This window comes from Acanthochromis polyacanthus, chromosome 8, assembly GCF_021347895.1.
Source record: "Acanthochromis polyacanthus isolate Apoly-LR-REF ecotype Palm Island chromosome 8, KAUST_Apoly_ChrSc, whole genome shotgun sequence".
NCBI lineage: Eukaryota > Metazoa > Chordata > Actinopteri > Pomacentridae > Acanthochromis > Acanthochromis polyacanthus.
This window is the reverse complement of record NC_067120.1, coordinates 34,554,848-34,575,395: the sequence shown is the minus strand read 5'-3', so window position 1 is coordinate 34,575,395 and position 20,548 is coordinate 34,554,848. Positions and strand designations below refer to the sequence as shown.

Below are 20,548 nucleotides of genomic sequence, written 5' to 3'. Positions count from 1 at the left end.
TCCATCATCTTTTTAATGCTTCCCTCCACCTTAAACCCCTGCTGGTCTGCTTGCATGCACACACAAACCTCCCATGTCCAGTGTGGTGTGTAACCAGAGGCTACCAGAACACTTAATCCCTCAGCAGCTGCTTTCCCCTCCGCCCTGACCTCTCTGCAGCTGCTCGTCTCTTGCCTTCATGTGTTCACTATACATATTCGACGGCAGGAGTCAGGAGGGGGAGGGCGGCGTTAGGCCATTTGCATATTTGTAGATTTGTTGGTATCTTTGTTTTTAACAACACATTCGAGCTAAAACAGATGTCCGGCATCGTAGCGTGGAGAGCAGATGGAACGGCAAACACTGTGATCTGATGCAGACTGCAGGGACCAGCGTTTACATTAAATGTGATGAATGCAGTTCAGACGTAGCTTTAGTTGAATAAGAAATAGATAAGGTGCAGGGAAAACACAGACTCTGTTGCATGTGGACACAGTATTTGTTTTTCTATTTCTTCTGCTCACACACACACAAATGCAGTCTATGAGTAAATATATTCTGCTGCATATATGATTAAATAAACCAACCGATCTTAATATAAGTTCTGTTTGAGTTTCTCAGCGCTGAAACTCTCCTACGTGTAAAAAAAAAAAGCCACAGGGAGCAAAATTTAGATGATTTTATTGGCAGAAAATATATACAAACATTAATGTTAATTTAAAAACAAGAAGTGTAAAAACAATATAAAATAAAATGTCCTCGTTCCCCATCCACACGAGGGTAAAGAGCCGGACAGCTGGCGGCGGACCGGCGGGACAAGCAATTCTGATCTGAATGTGCACGGCAGGAAAAAGAAAACACCTTTGAGGTCCGGCTACCGACAGCTCCCACCTCCGCTGCACATCAATCACTCTCTCCACATCTCCATTTACACTTATTCCAGCCTCTCCTCCCCACAGGTCCCCTCTTTGTTCTGCCGAGAAAGGGGGAACGAGGGAGGCTAAAGGAAAAAAGGCAGAATTGCTGCCTTCTCACTGAGCAGGAGGAGGGGTAGAGGTGGAGTGACCACTGTGTGATGGAGGGGCGAAGAGGAGAGGAACATTGGTTTCCATCAGGAGAAGAATGCAGGGAGAGGACCGCTGATTTCTCTGGAGGAGTAGAGGGCGACTGAGCGAACAAAGTGTGTAGTGCCTCCCGACGGAGGACACGTTTGTTGTTGTGTCGCCGCTAACAGAAGCCCGATGGGCTGCAGTCAGTGTCCAGGTGTGAGTCCACTTATAAACGAGCTCCTCACGCACAGACGTGTCTCATGTGGAAGTTGACCACGTACTCGGCGTTGGTCCGCTGCACTGAGATGGCAACGGTTCGAAGGGGTGGAAGGTGAAGGCGACCAAGCGGCGCACGGTGTGATTGACCGGCCGACCAGTAGACCCGCCTGGATCTTAAACTTCAGCAGGCCGGAGTCTCGAGCGTAAAATCTGGAGGATGAAAAAGAGACCGAGCAGCTGCATTACATTCTAGTCCAGGCTCTTCCCACACTAAACTAAGATCCCCGTGTCGCTGTTTCTTCCTCCTGTCTCAAGGTTTTTCTCGGCTCAGAACGGCTGGTCTGGGGGCACCGTCCGTGACTCCAGACTCAATATTTAAAAGCTAAATATTCAAATCTAAAAAGCTTACTTTCCTCGAGGTCGTCTGAAATCACTCCTATAAACTTTGCACAGATTTAACTCCTCACTTCATGAACGTCTGCTTATCAATAGACACTACAGTTTACCGTTGTTCCCTAAACGCCTCACATGCAGGTGAAGGTGAACGTGTACACTAGTCTGGTGGTTGTTAGCTGGAAAACAGTCCAATAAAGCATTCTAGTGTCAGCTTTGCCTAAACTGAAACAGAATCAATGTATTTACAGTGGCTGTTTCCTGTGTGCTGAATTTCTTTCTGAATGTAGCACATTTGACACATCAATACTGCAGTCGATTACGTTCATTTACACTTCTCTCCACAGGCCTACCCGAGTCAGACTCTCCTCTTCCTTACTTTGTTTTTTAAAATGACCAACTACAGATCGTTTCATCACTGGAACATGGCAACGACGATATTAATTGTTTCTCACATCAGGAAGGGAGAGACTGACTGAAAAATGTATATAAATGTCAACCTTATCAATCAATAATCAATTATTTAACAACATTAAATACACTCTGTATCCTAAATAAACAGTTTTGTACCCGGTCTATCTACGTAGCCAATTACATGTCATAGCGCACTTCAACTCACCTCTGTTGAAGTGGTCAGTGGGCATTAAGCGGCACAGAGACTTCCTCATGGTGCCCCTTTAATAGCTAAACACCCACAATGCTCTCTGCTTGCAAACAAGGAACTGTGAGTAATTTGAGTGAACGCCCCCTTAGGCTAGCAAGCAGGTACTACACCCTGAACTAAATTACATTTTCCACATGCGCGTCCTTCATCTTCTCTCCTATTAACGGCAGTAAATCAATTCATGATTAATTATAAATATCTGTAGTAAACTGGAGTCTGACGGGAAAAAAAGTCTAAGAAACTTTTCTTGTTGCCAGAAGGGGGAGACAAAAACTCCACACAAATTATTTTCTATTATTCTATTATTTTTCTATGAAAACTCACACCGTTATTCATGTGCTAGCATAACTGCACAAGGGTTTTCTAATCATCAATTAGCCTTTGAACACCATTAGCTAACACAATGTAGCATTAGAACACAGGAGTGATGGTTGCTGGAAATGTTCCTCTGTACTTCTATGGAGATATTCCATTAAAAATCAGCCGTTTCCAGCTAGAATAGTCATTCACATTAACAAGGTCCGGACTGTATTTCTGATTCATTTAATGTTATCTTCACTGAATAAAAAATGCCTGCCTTTCAAATAAGGACATTTCTAAGTGACCCCAAACTTTACAACGGTGGTGTACATCTGTGTAATATAAATACCTCTCATTATTTCTAGTTCTAGTCATGAAATACTCACGCTACACCACTGACATGTGCAATACTGATATTTTTAGAAATAGTACTCATGTATATTTTGGTTTATTTTTTTATTTTACTGATATATTTTGGGGATTTTTTTGTCCTGATAGTCTTCATATTCTTATTATACATTTGGACTGCATTTGTGAATCATTTAATTGAAATGAATTGTCATTCATTCAAAAATATGGACATTTCTAAGTGACCTCGACCTTTAGAACCGTAGTGTATGACTGAACAGGGACATTAGCTGATACTGTGATGCTGACTAACATTCATTAACATTCGTCCCAGCCTACCTGATGGGATGGTCTCCACAGGTCTTTGGCCTCTCCATCACAGACACCCACTTGTCGTCGTAGCTGAAGAGCGACAGGTCGAGGTAAGGACTGCTGCTGTAGGACTGAGCGCTGATGGGCAGCTGGCCCAGCAGCCGACGCACCGCCTCCGTATGGCCGCCGTATTTAGCGTTGACAATGGTGTCCTTAAATCTGACAGGTCAGATCAGCACAACGTTAGCAGCAGTCTTCATTAACAGGGAATCTGCACAAACTTCCTCCATGATCCTGGAGTGCTCATTTCTGCTGTTTTTTTCCTTAGAAGAGCTCAATAGCTCCACTCGATTCAATGGAAAGCTAAAAATAGTTGTAAAATACATTTGTGTTTATTCAAAGAAACCTTTGTGAGATGGTTAAATTACAGCCTTCCAGCTCTCACTGCACATTTCCAGCACTCAGAGGTCTCGGGTTCCCTTTCCCACTCTTCTAAGCTCCACTTCCATATTTTTCAGATGTGCTCTCACTTTGTTTTGTGCTACAATATCCGCTGTTTTGCCGGCCCGCCCGTTTCCCTCCACCTGACTCGTGGCAGGTTGAAACCCTCTGAACCGGGCTTCACTTCCAGCCGGTTGTAAGTGGTACAAATCTGGTTTGCTGAATGTGCTCGCCAGCTTTCAATTTCTCCTCCACTTCTTTCCGACATCAATTTTCACCACTCTAAAATCCAATTCTGAGCTCTTTTCCTCACTCAAACTATCCTTTATCTTCTCCTCCCTCCTCCCCGCCCTGCGTCACCCTCCACAGACGGTTTTGTCACCTACACCGGCGAGTCCAACCGCCAAATTCAATCACAGCTCCTCCAGCCACGCTGACTGTCTTAATGTCTTTCTTCTACACCCAGATTAAGTCCTAAAACTCCCTCCTCCTCCTCCTCCAGGCGATCTGCTTCACTTCCTGACCACCGTCTTCGAATCCTCCCTGACATTTTAGCAGCGTGACATCAGGTGCAGCTTTTCTCTTTCATTTAGACCACAGACAGACTGATTATTGACCCGGACGATTATCGCAGCCGACATCTGGTGTTCTTCTGATTGTCTGTTTCTGTATTTTTTTTTTGCATTAATTTTTTTTTAAATTAATTGTGGTACTCGAGACTTCCTCCCTCCGTCTGTCTGTCTGAGGTCTCAGAAATGTCTCTAAGCATCAAAAACTGGACAACAAACCAGGAAATTAGCATCTATCACAGTGGCTAATGCTAAGCTAGCGGCTAAGCTAGAAGGCAGCCACAGATTAACCTGAAAAAGAGTCTGAAAAACAATAATTAATAATGATTTAAGATGTGGGCCTTAGTGGGCAACACAAGTAATAAAATATTAAGAAAATAGAGAAGAAAAGCAGACGCAACTAAAGGAGAAAAACTGGTTAATCTCAGTGGATCCCAGATTAACAGAGAAGATAATTTATTTACTCATATTTCTATTTCACATATTCAGTCATAGTCACCCGTATTAATGAATAAACCTAGTTATGAATGACAGATTCTCTGCTACACACTATTAAAACATTACATTTAATTTTATCAGCTCCAAATATCGATTATTATATCTTTCATTACTAATAACCAGCATCAGGATATCTTACATCTTTGCACGTTTGTCGCTTATTTATCTAATTTCCAGCCAGAAAAAGCACATCTGAATTTAAATTAACAGTAAATCAAGATTTTCATTGCTGTGAATCATTTTAGGCTCACCATTAGGCACATTTGGACATTTTTGTGATAATATTTGCTCCTGATAACTCAAAAATAAGCTTGATATTGTTACAAAATGAAGCCCTAAAATTACATTTGGTGCCAAAGTGTGTGTTTTTAATGTCATGTAATTTACCTCATTCACTGGTAAAAAAAAACTCATGCTTGTTCATTGCTATCACATGCTGTTAAAACATTATATTTAATGTATATCGGCTCCAAATATCAGCTATCAGGCTTTTTTGATTACCAATAAGTGTCATCATTATGGGGCTTCCTACATCTTAACACATTTATCCCTTAGTTATTTCATTTCCAACCAGAAAAAGCACATTGGTTGAATAAAAATTGACTATAAATAAACATTTTCATCACTATGAATCATTTTTGGCTCAATTATTTGGCATTTATGGACATTTCATGATGATATTTGAAAAAAAAAAAGCTTGATTTTATTCAAAAATGAAAGCTTCACATTAGATTTTCTGTCAAAATGTGTGTTTTTAGTCACAAACGCCTTGTTGCTGCTCTCAGCTACAAATATGTAATTTAGCTCATTGTCACATGCTGTTAAAACATTACATTATCAGATCTAAAATACTGATTTTCGGCCTTTCTCAGTTAACAAAAAAAGGCAGCGCTACTAGCCTTTGAAAAAACACAAGAAAACAAACCATAATCGGTCGATCCCTAATTTACTTTTTCTACACAACTACATTCAGACTATAATACGTCGTTTGTGAAATAATTTAGATATTTCTATTACACCATTAACCAGACTTTTACCTTCTCTGGACCTGCCGGGCGTAGTTATTGGACGAAGCCGAGCAGGGGAACTGGACGGCCTGGCTGTGCAGCGTAGCGTTTCTGAACAGGTCGCAGAAGTTCTCAAACAGCTCCAGCAGCTGGTCCGAGGTGTTCTCGAAGACGGCCAGAACTTCGGTGGACACCATGTTGTACACGACGAAGAACGACGGCTGTGAAGGTTCGGAGAAAGAAGACTAAACATATTGTGGTGTTTTGTTATCGTAGGTATGTCAGCAGGTTTGGAAACTGTACACAGAATAGAACACAATATAGAACACAAACAGAAAAATAGCAGAAATGTCTGGTAAAGTAAGGAATAAGGAAAATACACTAGTACAAAATGCACCCCAAAGGGTGCAAATATACTATACTATAATAAAAAGATACAGCGAAGTGAGGAAATTAATATGTCCTGTATATCCTTCGTTTTTTCCTCTTGTTTTTACATTTTGTCATTGCCACAAGAAAAAGCCAAGGCAAAAGCCTTTTATTCATTCCTCTTTATAGTTACACATTTATTTCCTATTTTTTAACAGATTTATTTATTTACTTATTTATTCTTTTATTTATTCTTCAATTTGTTCCTATTTGTATTTACACATTTATTTCCTAATTTTTTTAACAGATTTATTCATTTATAATTTTATTTGTTCCTATTTATAGTTACACATTTATTTCCTGATTTTTTTTAACAGATTTATCTTTTATTGTGGCACTCCTGTGACTCCATAATAAAAGAGCTAGCACCTTTGGTACGCTCAGATGTTTTCTGACTTTGCATTTCGGCTACAACTCGTAAGTGTTTTCATTATTATTTAATGTGCAGACTATACATGTACTAATTAATTCAGTAGCTGGGATGTTAAAAAATGAGTCAGAGTTGACAGGTAATGGACACGCCTGTGGGCTGAGTCCATTTTTTGCAGTTTTTGTAACAACATTAAGCAAAGAAATGTAACTTTTACTCCCCTTTATTACACAATTTACATCATTACAACTGTGTCATAGCGCAGAAAAGACATTTCTGAGTTTTCTCTGTGTAGCCATAGTTGTTCTGTTTCCATAGAGGTGTACTGCAGTTAGAAATGAGCCCATAGTGAGTTAAAATGTCAGGAACAGCCACTCAGAAACCGCCTGGGATTTAGAGGGTTAATCATGATCACGGTCTTTCAGAGCAAAGAAAAACAAGGTCAGTGAGGATAGCACAAACCTTCATTGTACTTTAATTCTGCTTTTAAACCTGCCGTGTATGTTTACAATATACTATAGGTTGAATACGTTGATATTTACATAGTCGTCAATGGCAGAATTAAAAACGTTCATCAGAATGGAAGTGAAATTTCTCGTAAATAAACCGAACGTTAATTAGATCCGTTTGTTCGGTGCCATGAAACAGTGGCGGGACTGAACAGAATCTGCAGGACGAGCGTGTCCTTGGAGACCTGAAAGAGGCATTCCAGTTATACAACGCAAACAAAAGGCAGAGCGAGCGAGACGCCGGGGAAGAGCAACAAAGAGAGCAGAGGCAGGAATTCACGGTGTGTTTGTACCTGCGAGGGGTCGGTGACTCTGAGCGTCACCACGTCTTCGCTGGTGTATTTAATGAAGAGGTGATGCTCGTCCAGCAGCTGCATCTTCCACATCCTCAGCCGCCGCAGCTGATCAAAAAACTGGAAGAACCTGACGAGAACAGAAACATACCGTTTACAGGCTGCATGGTTCGAATGCATCGCTAATGAATGTTGGTTTTAGTGGTTCGTAGAGCTGCGGCGATCAATCAATCAGCCTAGCTGCTGTCAACTTCTGTTTGGATTTTAATGAAATAAAGTCTAAATCCTCTTCCTTCCACCTCTGTGACAGTAAACTGAATATCTTTGGGTTGTTGACAGAACATTTGTTATCTTGGGCTTTGGGAAACATCAACTGTTCACCATTTTCCAATCAACTAGATGATTTAATCAGTAATAAAAAAAGCATGGTTATAGAGTCCGTGGTTTTAGAAAAGTAAAAAAAGAAAAAAAAAAAAAAAGAAAAGTCTCTCAAGCAAGAGACTGTAAAAACAAACACGAACCAGGAACTTAACTTCTCTCGCAGTGGCTAAGGCTACACTAATGAAAAACGGCTAGCAGCTAAGTTAGAAGGCAGCCACAGATTAACCTGAAACAGAGTCTGAAAAACAATAATTAATAAAGCTTTAAGACGTGGACCTTAGTGGGTGATAAGGTGATTAGGTTTGGTAAGTTTATTCACTCATGCAGTAGCATAAAATTAAATAACCTTTAATGTGCAAATGTTGAAACAATTGGACAATTAACAGACCAGTTAACTGACAGATTGCTTGTTAATTTATTATAATTTAGCAACAGTTATCTACAGTTTGAACATTAATGGAAAACCAAAACAAAAGTCAGTCTTTTCTACTTCCTACTTTGTCAAAATCTGGTGCCTACATTACCCATAATACACCAGGACCACCAACACGTAAGATCACAGTGGCAAATAATGCTAGCAACTTTGGTTTGATAAGCTCAGATCTTTTTTGATGTTGCATTCTTGCTGAAACTAATGACTGTTTTCATTATTATTTAATCTGCAGATTACATATAAAAGAATTATTTTTTTAACTGCTCAAGTCTATGAGATGTTAAAATGAGTCAAAGTTGACATCTTGAATGTTATGTTTTGTGAAATCAAAATCCAAACCAGTAAAAACATTATTTTAAACAGGATATATGCAGAAGAAAGCAGGGCTCCATTGAGAGGTTGTAATTGGAATATTTGGTACCATTTCTGCTTGACAAGACGCTGAAATGATGAATCTATTATCAAAATATTTCCATGTTCAAAATATATCAGATTTTGCACAGCTCTCTATAAACACAAAAAGGTTTCGTACAATTTTTTTTAAAAAACACTGATTGGGAAGCTCAGTACAGTGGCCAATATATTACAGGTTGATAAGAAAATGTAATTGTTGTCCTCTTAATGGAATTCCAGCCTATAATTACATCCAGTAGCGTGAACATCACTCAGCACTCGTTGTGAGTGGTCATTTTTACCCTTTTTCTCGCCTGCTGTTGGTTTACTGAGCGAGAAAACAGCCGAGAACAAAACACACTTTAGGTTACAGCTGAGTGGAGTTTATGGCGAAAGAGAGAGAACAAGAAAATTATCTGCTGAACAAGAAGCTGAACATAGAGCTTTGGAACTTTCCCCCTTCTGTTGTGTCATGTTCAGTTTGATTTGGCTTTTTTTTTTAAATACAAGATTTCACAAAAAAGACTCTTTAATGTCAGAGTGAAAACTGATTTCTACAAAGCAATGTCAAACAATTAAAAACATAAAAATCATGATGCTGCCACCACCATGCGTCACATCATGATACTGCCACCACCTGCTTCACAGTGGGGATGGTGTGATTGCGAGGATGTGCAGTGTTTGGTGCCAAACACAACATCTAGTCTGATGGTCAAAAATCTAAATTTTGTTCTCATCAGGCCAAAGAGTTTTCTTCCAGTTGACTACAGAGTCTTCTACATGCCTTAATAAACCTTTGACTGACTAAAAACAGGCACAGTTTCTCCTATATCTTAAGCTTATAACTCCTTCAGATGGAGTCACAGGTGTCTTGGTGGCCTCCATCACTAGATTCTTTCTTTCACAGTAATTCAGTTTTTGATGACGTCCTGCTTTAGGCAGATTTCCACATGGGCCATATTCCATCTATTTCTTAATTACCTGTACTATAAGAGATATTCACTGACTTTGACATTTTCTTGTCATTCACTGCTTTTCAGAAACCTTTTCACAGAGTTTCTTGCAGTGTTCTTTAGTCTTCATGGTGTAGTTCTATCCAGGATTCACCAGAAACTGAACAATCAGTGAGACACATTCATTGCACTCAGATGCTCTTTGTTTAACTGTATGACTTTAGCACTAACTGCACCTGTGTAAAATCAGGTGAGCCATTTTAAGGATGGTGAATACTTATGTAATCAGGCGTCTTAAATTTTCTATTCCTAGATTGTCTATAAATCTGTTTGCACCGCTGGAGCAACAAACCTCGATGAAGATGCTACAAACAAATGCAAATGATAAATACATGTAACAGCTAAGCACAAAGAGCCATATTTATTCAACATAAACTCCTCGACCTCTTTAACATCAGTACCTATAGAGTCTCTTCATATCGGCAGAAGACGACCACAGACCTGTTAAGACAGTTGACTGTAAGAGACCTGCACTTTAGCAGAGTGGTTTCAGGTGAAAATGTTGTCAGCGGTGAGTCCTCAGTTCGATTCCCAGCCAGACGGACCTCTATTTCATGCCATTCCCCTGCCTCTCATTCCCCACATTTCCTGCCTGTCTCTAGCCAAAATGCCAAAAAAATTATCTGAACAAAAAACAAAAGACCTGCACTTTTCTACACCGTGAAGTTCAAGGGCTTCTGATAACCATTAATTAGTGAAGGAAGGCCGTGTGTGAAGTCGTTCAAAAGGTCTTTGCAGCCGTCAACAAGCAGATAAGATCCGGTCTTAATTAGTTCCACATTAACACAAATAAAGTTATCACAGACGGGCTCATAATAAATTAATGCATTCTTTATCCTCAGGTTGTAGAAGGCTCGAAAATCCCCATCAGTCCTGAAATTACATCTCTTGCATCCTGTAGTGCTGCTCTGGATTCGTCTGCATGATCTTGGACGTGTAAAATAGGAGGAGTTCCCCGTGGCTCAGGGGCTACAGCCGGCTGTAAACTAATCACAGGGTTGGAGACCTTGCATGTACATTTGTTCACACTGGTGTGTGTGACAGAGGCAAAAAAGTAGCAATGACCTTTCTCCGCAAAGTAGACTCAATTAGTTTTTAACACTATTACCTTGGGGGTTATTTTCATGGTGGTATCGCTACCTTCATTCTAACTGTAACCTTGGTCTTCCTATAGAACTGGTCATACACGCTACACTTTTTAAAAAAAACTCTGATCAGTCTAAGCTATCCAGACGACCCATCAGGTTTTTGCTAACCTTTAAAGGTAATACGAAAGTTCTTATGTACATTTTGCCATAAAATGTTGGAAGTACAGATATTTTTTTCATATTTGCACAGAGCAGATTGTCTGGAATCTGCCAATATCAGAACTGTTATGGTGGGAAACTACCCGACTTAGACATTTGGGGGTAATACACCAATCAAACATAACATCATGACCACCTGACTAATATTGTGTTGGCCCCCCTTATGTGGTCAAAAATGCTCTGAACCATTGTTCCTAGACCATAGGAGCTCTCAGGGTGCCCTGTGGGGTCTGGACCAGGATGTTGGCAGTGGATCCTTTGGGTATTCTGGGTTGTGCAGTGGGGTTTGATCAGAATGGGGTCTTTGGAGTTTGGAGGTGAAATCAACACCTTAGAAGATTGTCATGTTGCTCAAGATGTTCCTGACTGGTTGATGATGTTGCAATGTGGTGGGGTGTGACATTTAGGATTGCCATTTGCATGGAGGAGTGTGTTTGTTCTGGGACAACGTTTATTTGGGTGTCTAAGTCTCATCAACACGAACGTCAAAATCCAAGGTTTTCCAGCAGTTATTGTTTGCATTTGATTCAGGAAGTTTCAAATCCAATCACAAATAAATCAGACAATGCAGAGACAATTGAGAGATATCCTCATGTTGTGGTCTTGGGTGGTCTTGAAATAAAATCTCAGGTCTGTTTTGTTTGAGAGGATGACAACTACACAGGAATTTTAGGTTTGCCCCAAAGAGGCTTTGGTCAACGCAAGAGGACAACCACAAAAAAACCCCAAATTAAACCAGTTTTTTAACCAGTTTTGTGGATAACAGATTGACAAAAAAGATCTGTTTGTCCATTAAATGGTCAGAAATAACAGAAAAACTCAGATTTCTTCTAAAAATGTAGACTCATTGCCTTTAGTGTGCATTGAGTGACCTTACTACAGTGCAGAGTCATCCAACAAAGATCCATTTAGAGTCGAGAAAAACCCAGAGACCAAGTAAAAATGGGATCTCCAGAACTACAACACCATAAAACATTGAATAAATTTAGTAAATACATTAACAAGCCACTGTGGGTTTCGAGCACACAAAAATTTGGACGTAACCAAACTGATTACCTTCTCTTGGCGGTGGCACTGCCATCCTGCTCGGCCCTCCTCCAGAGGTAAACCAGCAGCCTGTGTTTGAGGGAGTTGATGGTTTTGTCGGTGTACAGTCGAGGGAAGCCAGGTTGACTCTCAGCCTGAGCTTCTGTATAAACGGCCGAAAGAGTCAACAGGTCGTCCTCGTAACAGAACCGACCGATGGTCCGTACGTCCAGAAACGTTCCATCTGGAGTCACCTTTAAATGGACGTGAAGAAAAAAAGTGGTATCAGGTCACCCAGCACCCGAAAAAACCCTGAAAAAATTAAACTAGCAGGTTGCAGCTACACTGAATTTTATTCATATGCAAAGATAATGGCAATTTTCGAACCTTATTGGGTTTGAAATTTATAATCTGACACTTAGCATCAAGTATCAGTTTACTGTTCCTCCCATAGATTTAAACATTGGAAGAATTTAAATGAAAAAAGTGAAAAATATACAACAAGTAAAAAAAGTTTGACAGTGAAAAATGGACCGTAAAGTGTCAAATGTACAAATATACAATAGTTAAAACATATAGTGAAATGAAGAAATTAAAATGTTCTGTAAATAGTGTAACAGCAGCAAAACCCCCAGAAAACTTTAAAAAAACATAAAATTGCAAAAACAACACAAAAACTCAATGCATTGATACTTTTTTTTGTATATTAAATGTCCAAATTATTAATGCATCAGATTAAAATGTCACCAGAAATGCAATATGCTCGTCAAACAACACAGATTTATCCGCTAAAACCCAAGTAAACCTAAGTACACCGTTGAATACTTCCTTCAGAAGCCATGGGTTTATCTGCTGGCATCAAGTGTACCACGTTGCTTCATTTCTTTCCATTCCAATACACCAGCTTTTCTTTCAAAGTAATGTTTTAATATTGTCTTCTTGTTTTTTCTTACCTAAAACTGACTTATAAACACCTTTTTGACTCTTGTGCATATATGTACAGAAAGCTTTTGTTCCACTGGTGATAATGGGGTTTAAAAGGGAAGTGGAGGGGCACGAAAAGCTGGAAAATCTTGGGATTTACTGCTTCTAATTTAACATTTCTTGGTTTAAGCCCTTTCAGTGAATATCAAGAATTTAGTGCAGGGATGTACACTTAATTACTGGAGTGAGTTTTAAAATAAAGTGTGAAAACAAAAGGCTACAAGGCAGATTTAAAGACTAAAATGTGTGTTTTTTTAGTGCAGATTTACACTTTAAACTAGGGCTCGACCAATATGGGTGTTGAGGGCCGATACCGATGCCGATTATTGGTAATCAAGGCAGACCAATAACCAATATTTGGACATGATATATATTAAATGACATGTTTTAACAGCATGTGATAGCAGAGAATATGACATTAATAACTACACTTCTTCATTAACTAGGGTGACTCTAGTTACGTCTGCTGTTCTTCTCTATTTTCTTTATATTTCACTGGTCTATAACTTTTATTGTCCACTAAGCTTCAGATCTTAAAGCTTTGTTAATTATTGTTTTCCAGACTCTTTCAGGTTAATCTGTGGCTGCCTTCTAATTCAGCTACTAGCTGTTAGCATAGCTTTAGTCACAGTGAGAGAGGCTAATATTTTGGTTTCTTGTTCAGTTTTTGCTGCTTGAGGGACATTTCTGAGACCACAGAGCGACAACAGACAGAGAGCACTTCATTTACCAATAACTGGTCAATAAAACACAAATATCAGCCACAGTAATTGGCCAGGTCGATAATCAGTCTACTAGTATTTTAAACAGGTAATCTGCTCACCTGGAACACGTGGATGGTCTGCTGTTGGACCGACAGCACAGCCAGGATGTTCCTGTAGAGGTAAAGGCCCTGGTTGTGCGACAGGATGATCTTGTCGCACTTGAAAGACCTGGTGTCGCACAGCCTGCCGGTGTGGAGGTCAATGATGTGGAGAGAGTAGTCTTCTAGAGGAGACCGAGGGTTTGGGGTCACTGATTCATTGTTGCGATACACCTGGTGGGAGGTAAAAAGGTGGATTAAAGAAGCAGCGTGACACCCAAGAACAGTTGCTCTTTCCTCTTTAAAGCCGACGCCGTTACCTCGAAAAAGTACGGCGGCGGCTCCTCGGGGACGTACACGGCCGAGCCCACGATGACATAACGGCAGTCGTCTGTGAAGAGGCTGCACTCCCTGTTGAGATGTTCTCCGTTTGAGGCCACATTAGTGACATGGAGCAAAGAGAAGAAGCGCTCAAACAGGCGACCTCGGATGTTGAGGGAGCGCTGGTCATTGGTGTTCAGAAGAGTTTCTCCCTCTTGGCCTCTCAGCAGGTCCTGAGCCGCCTGGCAGCCTTGATATTCATATATCTGTAGGAGAAACATTGACAGCAGAGGAGAATGTTTCCTTCATCTTTATGTCTCGGCTAAATCCACTAACTATACGTGTTGAATCTGTTTCAGTTGTTTTACAGACAGGCAACAAAAATCACACAATATGGAGTTTTAAGGAATAGACTGATTATCATGGACGAAATTTGGCATTTTTCCAATTTAGTATCTGTATTTTATTGGCCGATTATTGACAAATTAAACGCTCTACTTCAGGTCTGATGCTGCCTCCTCTCTCTATCTGTCATCACTCTGTGATCTCAGAAATGTCTCTCAAGCGGGGCGTGAAAAAGCTGAACAAGAAACACAAATTTTTGCCACAGACGAGGAGATTAACATCTCTCACAGTGGCTAATGTCTAAGATACCAGACAGGCACAGATTAAACTGAGACAGAGTCTGGAAAACAATAATTAATAATGCTAATAATTTTAGATATAGACCTTAGCAGGCAATAAAAGTGACAGAACAGTGAAATTTGGAGAAAATATAGAAGAACAGCAGGAGACAAACTGATCAATCTCAGTGGATTCCACGTAAACAGAGGAGATAATTTTGTCAATTCTATTTCTATTTTACATATTCAGTTATTATCACCTTTATTAATGAAGAAGTCTAGTTATTAGTGACAGGCTCTCTGCTGTTACATGCTGTTAAAACATTACAGTTACTGTATATCGGTTCCAAATATCGAATATCGGCCATTCTCGATTCCAAATAGTCGGCATCAGTATGGGGGTTTCTCTTCCTCTTACCTCCAGAGAGGTCTGGTCAGAAGAGAAGGCGATGAAGCAGCGTCCGTCCGGTGAGAACTTCCTCAGAAAGCAGGGCGGCTTCTCCACGTTGACCACGGTGAAGTTCGGGAAAAGGTTCTGGTGGAAGCAGCGTACTCGGTACCAATGAGCTCCAGGTCGACCAGAGCAGATTCTTCGCATCTCAAGACGATGCACCACGTTCTGATTCTGGATGCGCCTCGGCTTTAAGGTTGGGGTGTCGTCGTCCATGGCTGTGGTCAGAGAATGGGCTCAGAAACCCTCCACAGTTGGTAGTTGGACAGGCGGCGAGTGCAGATAAACGGCTACATCACACAGTAGTTACCTGTGTTCAAAAGGGAAAGTAAGATGGGAAAGATGGAACAGCTGTGTAAGTTTGGGAGCTCAGGTTCTGCTACTGAAATCATTTATGTGAAGGACTAACCTTCAATTTTGTGTCAAACATGACCTACTCAAGAAGAAAAGTCATTTCTAAGTGTGTATTTTGTCTGTGCAGGAGGTGAAGAAGACACAGGAGACAGGACAAATAAGCAGTTATCACTCCATATTAGTTTAAAAAGTTGGATATTCTCTTTGGCACACAAGTTTAGTTGTGTGAGACCAACTTACAATTACTGATTAACTTCTTTTGTGTTAAATTTGACATTTAACTCATTAAGAGAAATATTCTAGTTGCAAAACGATGCATGAACACCAGAGAGGACTGCAGAATGTGTACATTTACCTGAGACAAAAGTAGTGCAAATCACTTTTGTGAAAGTACTGTATGTGCTACACTTTGTAAAAAGGTAGAACTAATGGAATAGGGTTATACTGAATATTAGATCCAAACATTTTCAGATTATTGGTACTGGTTGGTTTTATTATTGGTTCTTGCTAAAATATATTCATTTCAAAATTAGCTACTTTGGTTCTGACGCAACGACCTTGAAGCTTGTGTTATCCCACATTTTGATGCCAAGATTTTACTACAAATGTGTATTGGTTCCAAATATCAGTTATATTCCTTCTTCTGTACCAATAGTCAGTCTCAGTCCTGACAAAGCCATATCAGCAGATCCCTAATTTTATGACTGATTAATCGGTTTGAGTAGTATTTTAAGAGGTCATTGGTAGAGCTGCAGCAAATAATCAAACAATTACTTGTCAATTGTTTTGATGTGAAATTAATTGGTTTCGACTTTCTTTTGAAAGTCAAATTCTCTGACTCATTCATTCCAAATCCGAACATGTTCCAGTTTTCTTTACTCATACTATACGAGTTAAATGAATATTTTTGATTTGTGGATGAAAGAAGACATTTAAGGGTGTCATCGTGGGCTTTTTCATCATTATCCTATAGACCAAACAACTAATAAATTAATTAAAAAATTAATTGACAGACAGATTAATTGACAAAAAGAATTATCATTTAAAGCCGTGCTAAAATAAACCTTTTAAAAAATATACAAACACAATACAGCCTGTGTTTGTCATATACTACTGGAATTAAATAAAAGTATGAGTTTCTTTAATGCTGGCTTGAATAACTTTGTAGTCATCAATAGCAAGCTTTGTCTTTTAAAGTCTACAATTAACTGTAATTCGTCACATTTCCCCAAATATCTGCTTGTCTGAAATTTTAAAAAAGTAAATAATAATTTACAAGATTAATTAAAGTAGAAATCCATCAATTCAGCTTTGCTAAGTTCTTTTATAAACCCCCACTTCCATGCTTTTAAAGTCTGAAATTAACTGCAACCAGTCACATTTCTCCAAATATCCATCTGTCTGAAACAAAAAATGATAACAATAATAATTTTGAAGATTGATTAAAGAAGGAATTTGTGAATTCAGCTTTGCTAAATGCTTTTATAAAACCACATTTACATAAATTTTGCAAGAACTATGTTGAGCCATATGCAGAAGAGATAACAAGAGGTAGAGAGAGAAGAAAACAACGGGGCTCTTTGGGAGTTTTACAGAGACAGAACGAGACAAAACCAAATAATGTTCACATAAATGTGTATACTGCTGTGTCTGGAGCATTTTTAACTGATTCATTAAACGTTAGAGGTCACCATCATGTCTAAACTCCTGCTCTGAAGATGAACAGCTGTATAACTAGGCCAAATCTACTATAAAAAGCCTTTAACATCGTTGGTTATTTGTCAGAAAAAGGTTTTACTCACTTGTCTTTTAAAAAAGCTTTCTGGCTCCTCCAAGTTCAGCAGTTTGTGTTAGCGTTCAAGTTTGGCAGAGAAGCTCACCGGTAACTTAAAATTAGCCACTTAGCGGCTAGTCTCTAGCTGGTGTCGCCGATTACTGGTAAATATCCAGCTTTATTTCTTTAATAAAGTCTAAAATTAACGGAAAGTGGTAACATTTCTCCAAATATCCGCCTGTCTGGTGTGGTTCTGGACCAGAAGCCGCTATGTTTGTTGTGAGTGAGCAGAGCAGGAAGCGCAGAAGAAGAGCAGCGCTAAGAGGCTGCATCTCCAAACAGCGCCACCACCTCAGCGTCTGGTGAAACCTGGTACTGCAGCCTCGAACAACTAAGTCAAATAAGCACCTCAAATGTGAGATCTGTGACATTAGTGGCTTCATTAATCCGTTAAAGTGACGGCATTCTGTCATTCAGACGTGCCTTGTCTTGCCTAGAGTTAATACAGCAAGGGGCTCCATGCCTTGGGGGGCTCAGTGAGGATGAGGGGGGATGAGGTGTGGCTGCCCATTCAGACCACCTGTGGTCTGCCAGACAGGAAGCCCCATGCACAGGGAGGGGTTCAGTCCAAGGTCTCTCAGCTTGATGACCAGTTCAGAGGTGACTACAGTGTTAATGAGTAATCCACAAAGATCATCCAAACAGTTTCCCCTCCTGGTGTCTAGGTAAGAGAGGGCGGTGTGTAGCAGGTAGGTTATGGGGTCATCTGTGGATGAAAAAGCAGGGTTTTCGGTAGGGAGGAGGTGATGAAATTTTCTTTTCTTCAATATTTTATCTTCATTTTTTGACAAGAAAAACAGGAACAAAGTGATCAGCCTTAAATAATAAACAAGAAAAGCACTCAGAGAGCTCAGTACTCCACCAAGGCTGCTCAGTCGTTGGATAATTACTGACGGCTGAAATGTTGAAAAAAGTTGTGGCCTAAATCACAGCACCAAAGAATGTGGCACCACAATTATTTGGTTAGGTTTAGGAAAAGTGCCATGATTTAGGCTAAAATATGACTCTTTCACTACATGCTTGAATCTTCTCTGCCACAGTCTGGGTTACAGGGTGTCCGGTCCTGCCTCATTTAATATATGGATCGTTTGACTAAAAAGCAGTGGCAGTAGCGGCAGCTTTTTTAAGCTGCTTGTATGTCCTTTTAAATTGCCCCTTGGGGACAAATAAAGTTATTTGAATTGAATTGCATTAAAGTATTAAAATAAATAGCAAATTATTTAAAAGCATGTTTGTGATACTTTACAAACAAGAAAAGCACTCAGAGAGAGCAGTACTCCACCAAGGCTGCTCAGTCATATCATTTCTGACTGATGAAATGTTGGAAAAAGCTGTGGCAGAAATCACAGCAATATAGAATGTGTCCATTTAATATAGATGTACCCACAAACAAAATTACCTTGCGCTGAGCACAGGTGTGTGTGCTATACATGTGTACGTTATGTACGGATACCGAATCACGTGACCCATAGGCGTCAGTTTAGGGGGGGACGGTGGGGATGTGTCCACCCCACTTTTTGTCAGGGGTCATTTTGTCTCCAACACATTCAGATTCTTCACATGTAAGCCGTTGTAAACCCAGTTATTTTCAGCAGTATAGAAAATTCCGACGTTCCTGAACGCACCATCGGCTGAGAGTTGCACAGACATGCAGCACACCTTCGTGAGGTAAAAAAAAACGTGCAGATGCTAAATTTGCGCCCGTGCCAAGTGGAAGCTCCGACCAGAGGCGTGCAGGGGCAAAATTTCAGCCCGGGAAAATTAGTACTATAGCGGCCCACAGACCCTTCTACTTGCATGTACTGATAGCTCAACAGGTTGAATCTCCGCCTTTGGTGTGGTGGTTGTGAGTTCAAGCCCAGCTTGTGGCATTTTGCCGCCATTCTTCGACATTTTCTCAAAGTGCTGTCTTACCAACGACACGGAAGCATATGAGAAAAGTAGGCGTGCCGCACCAATGCTAAACTTTGATCTCAAGTAGAGGGCCACAAAATATCGTCCCTGTGGTCTCCATCCCCCCCACTTTTAAAAACAAACTGACGCCCTTGACCTACATATGTAGCGGGCGGCGGGAATTGATGGGACTCAGAAACACCCTCACAATTTAATCAGTTGTTCCTTGTATCATTTCTGATGGATAAGTCCTGATAAGTCAGCAGCAGTGGATTTGTAGTAGGATCGTAATAATGTGACGTAGTGTTCACTTGTTGTCATACTTAAAGCGAGGCCGTGCTTCTTTAACAAATCCAGACTATAAGCTGCATCACTGCCAAAATCTAATCATTTGGTCCTTGTGTGAATTCTGACTGTCCCAGGAAATTTTATCCAAATCCGTGAGTCCGTTGTTGAGTGAAGTTGCGCACAGACACACAGATGTACGCCGATCACAACATACACTTCCAGGCAAAAGTCTGGACACAGCTTCTCATTCAATGCTTTTTATTTGTTTGTACTATTTTCTACATTGTAGATTAATACTGAAGATTAACAATTTTTGTTTACAGCATAATTCCATAAGTGTTCTTTTATAGTTTTGATGTCTTCAGCATTAATCTACAATAAAAACCATTCAATGAGACGGTGTGTCAAAATTTTAGACTGGCAGTGTAACTTCTCTGTTCCTTGGCAAAATAAAAATGGCACTGCTACATTATAGCGCTGCTGATAGGTAGAGAGTGAGTGTGATATATTTAACAAGCGGACAGACGGCATACCAACCAGCTCAGTCTCTTAATTTTTATTTTCATTAATGTCAGCAAGGAAAGGGTTCCCAATGTCAGAGAATTTTCGCACCATTTTAGTCCGTATGAACCCGAGTTGTTCAATTTGTTTGACGTAGATCATGTCCATCGTCCGGAGGTAAATAAGTTTTTCGTCAGCTGCTCCAAACACTTCATCACCACAGATGTCAGGGCTACTGGGCGGCAGTCATTCAAGAGAATTGTTCCATGATCTTGCTGTTGGTGTTGCACCACTGTGGAAGGCAAATTTGACATTGAGGACAATAAACTACACCTTATATGAAACTCGTGGGGAATCGCATTATTCAGACCTTTCTGACTCTGTCTTCATCAGTTTGATTTTTATGGACATTTTAGTGTTGAAACTGTAGAGCAAAATGACTGAAACATGTGCTCTGTGGTTCGGGCGTGCAAACTTTGCTCTCTGAGAAGTTTTTTTTGCTGAAATGTGGAAGAATTCTTCCTCAAGTCGCTTCACGTAACTTGAAGTACGCCACTTCCGGTT

At 40.1% G+C, this 20,548-nt stretch overlaps 1 protein-coding gene across 1 annotated transcript; it reads right to left on the bottom strand.

Annotated features, from left to right (window-relative positions):
• Positions 1-643: 643 nt before the first annotated feature.
• On the bottom strand, positions 644-17,530 carry det1 (DET1 partner of COP1 E3 ubiquitin ligase). The gene is given in 11 exon segments (XM_022217653.2): positions 644-1,340; positions 1,343-1,405; positions 1,408-1,457; positions 3,292-3,483; positions 5,810-6,000; positions 7,381-7,510; positions 11,964-12,187; positions 13,741-13,953; positions 14,040-14,306; positions 15,082-15,424; positions 17,271-17,530. Coding segments are annotated over 10 exon segments (1,650 nt in total). The 5' UTR covers positions 15,331-15,424; positions 17,271-17,530; the 3' UTR covers positions 644-1,269.
• Positions 17,531-20,548: the final 3,018 nt, after the last annotated feature.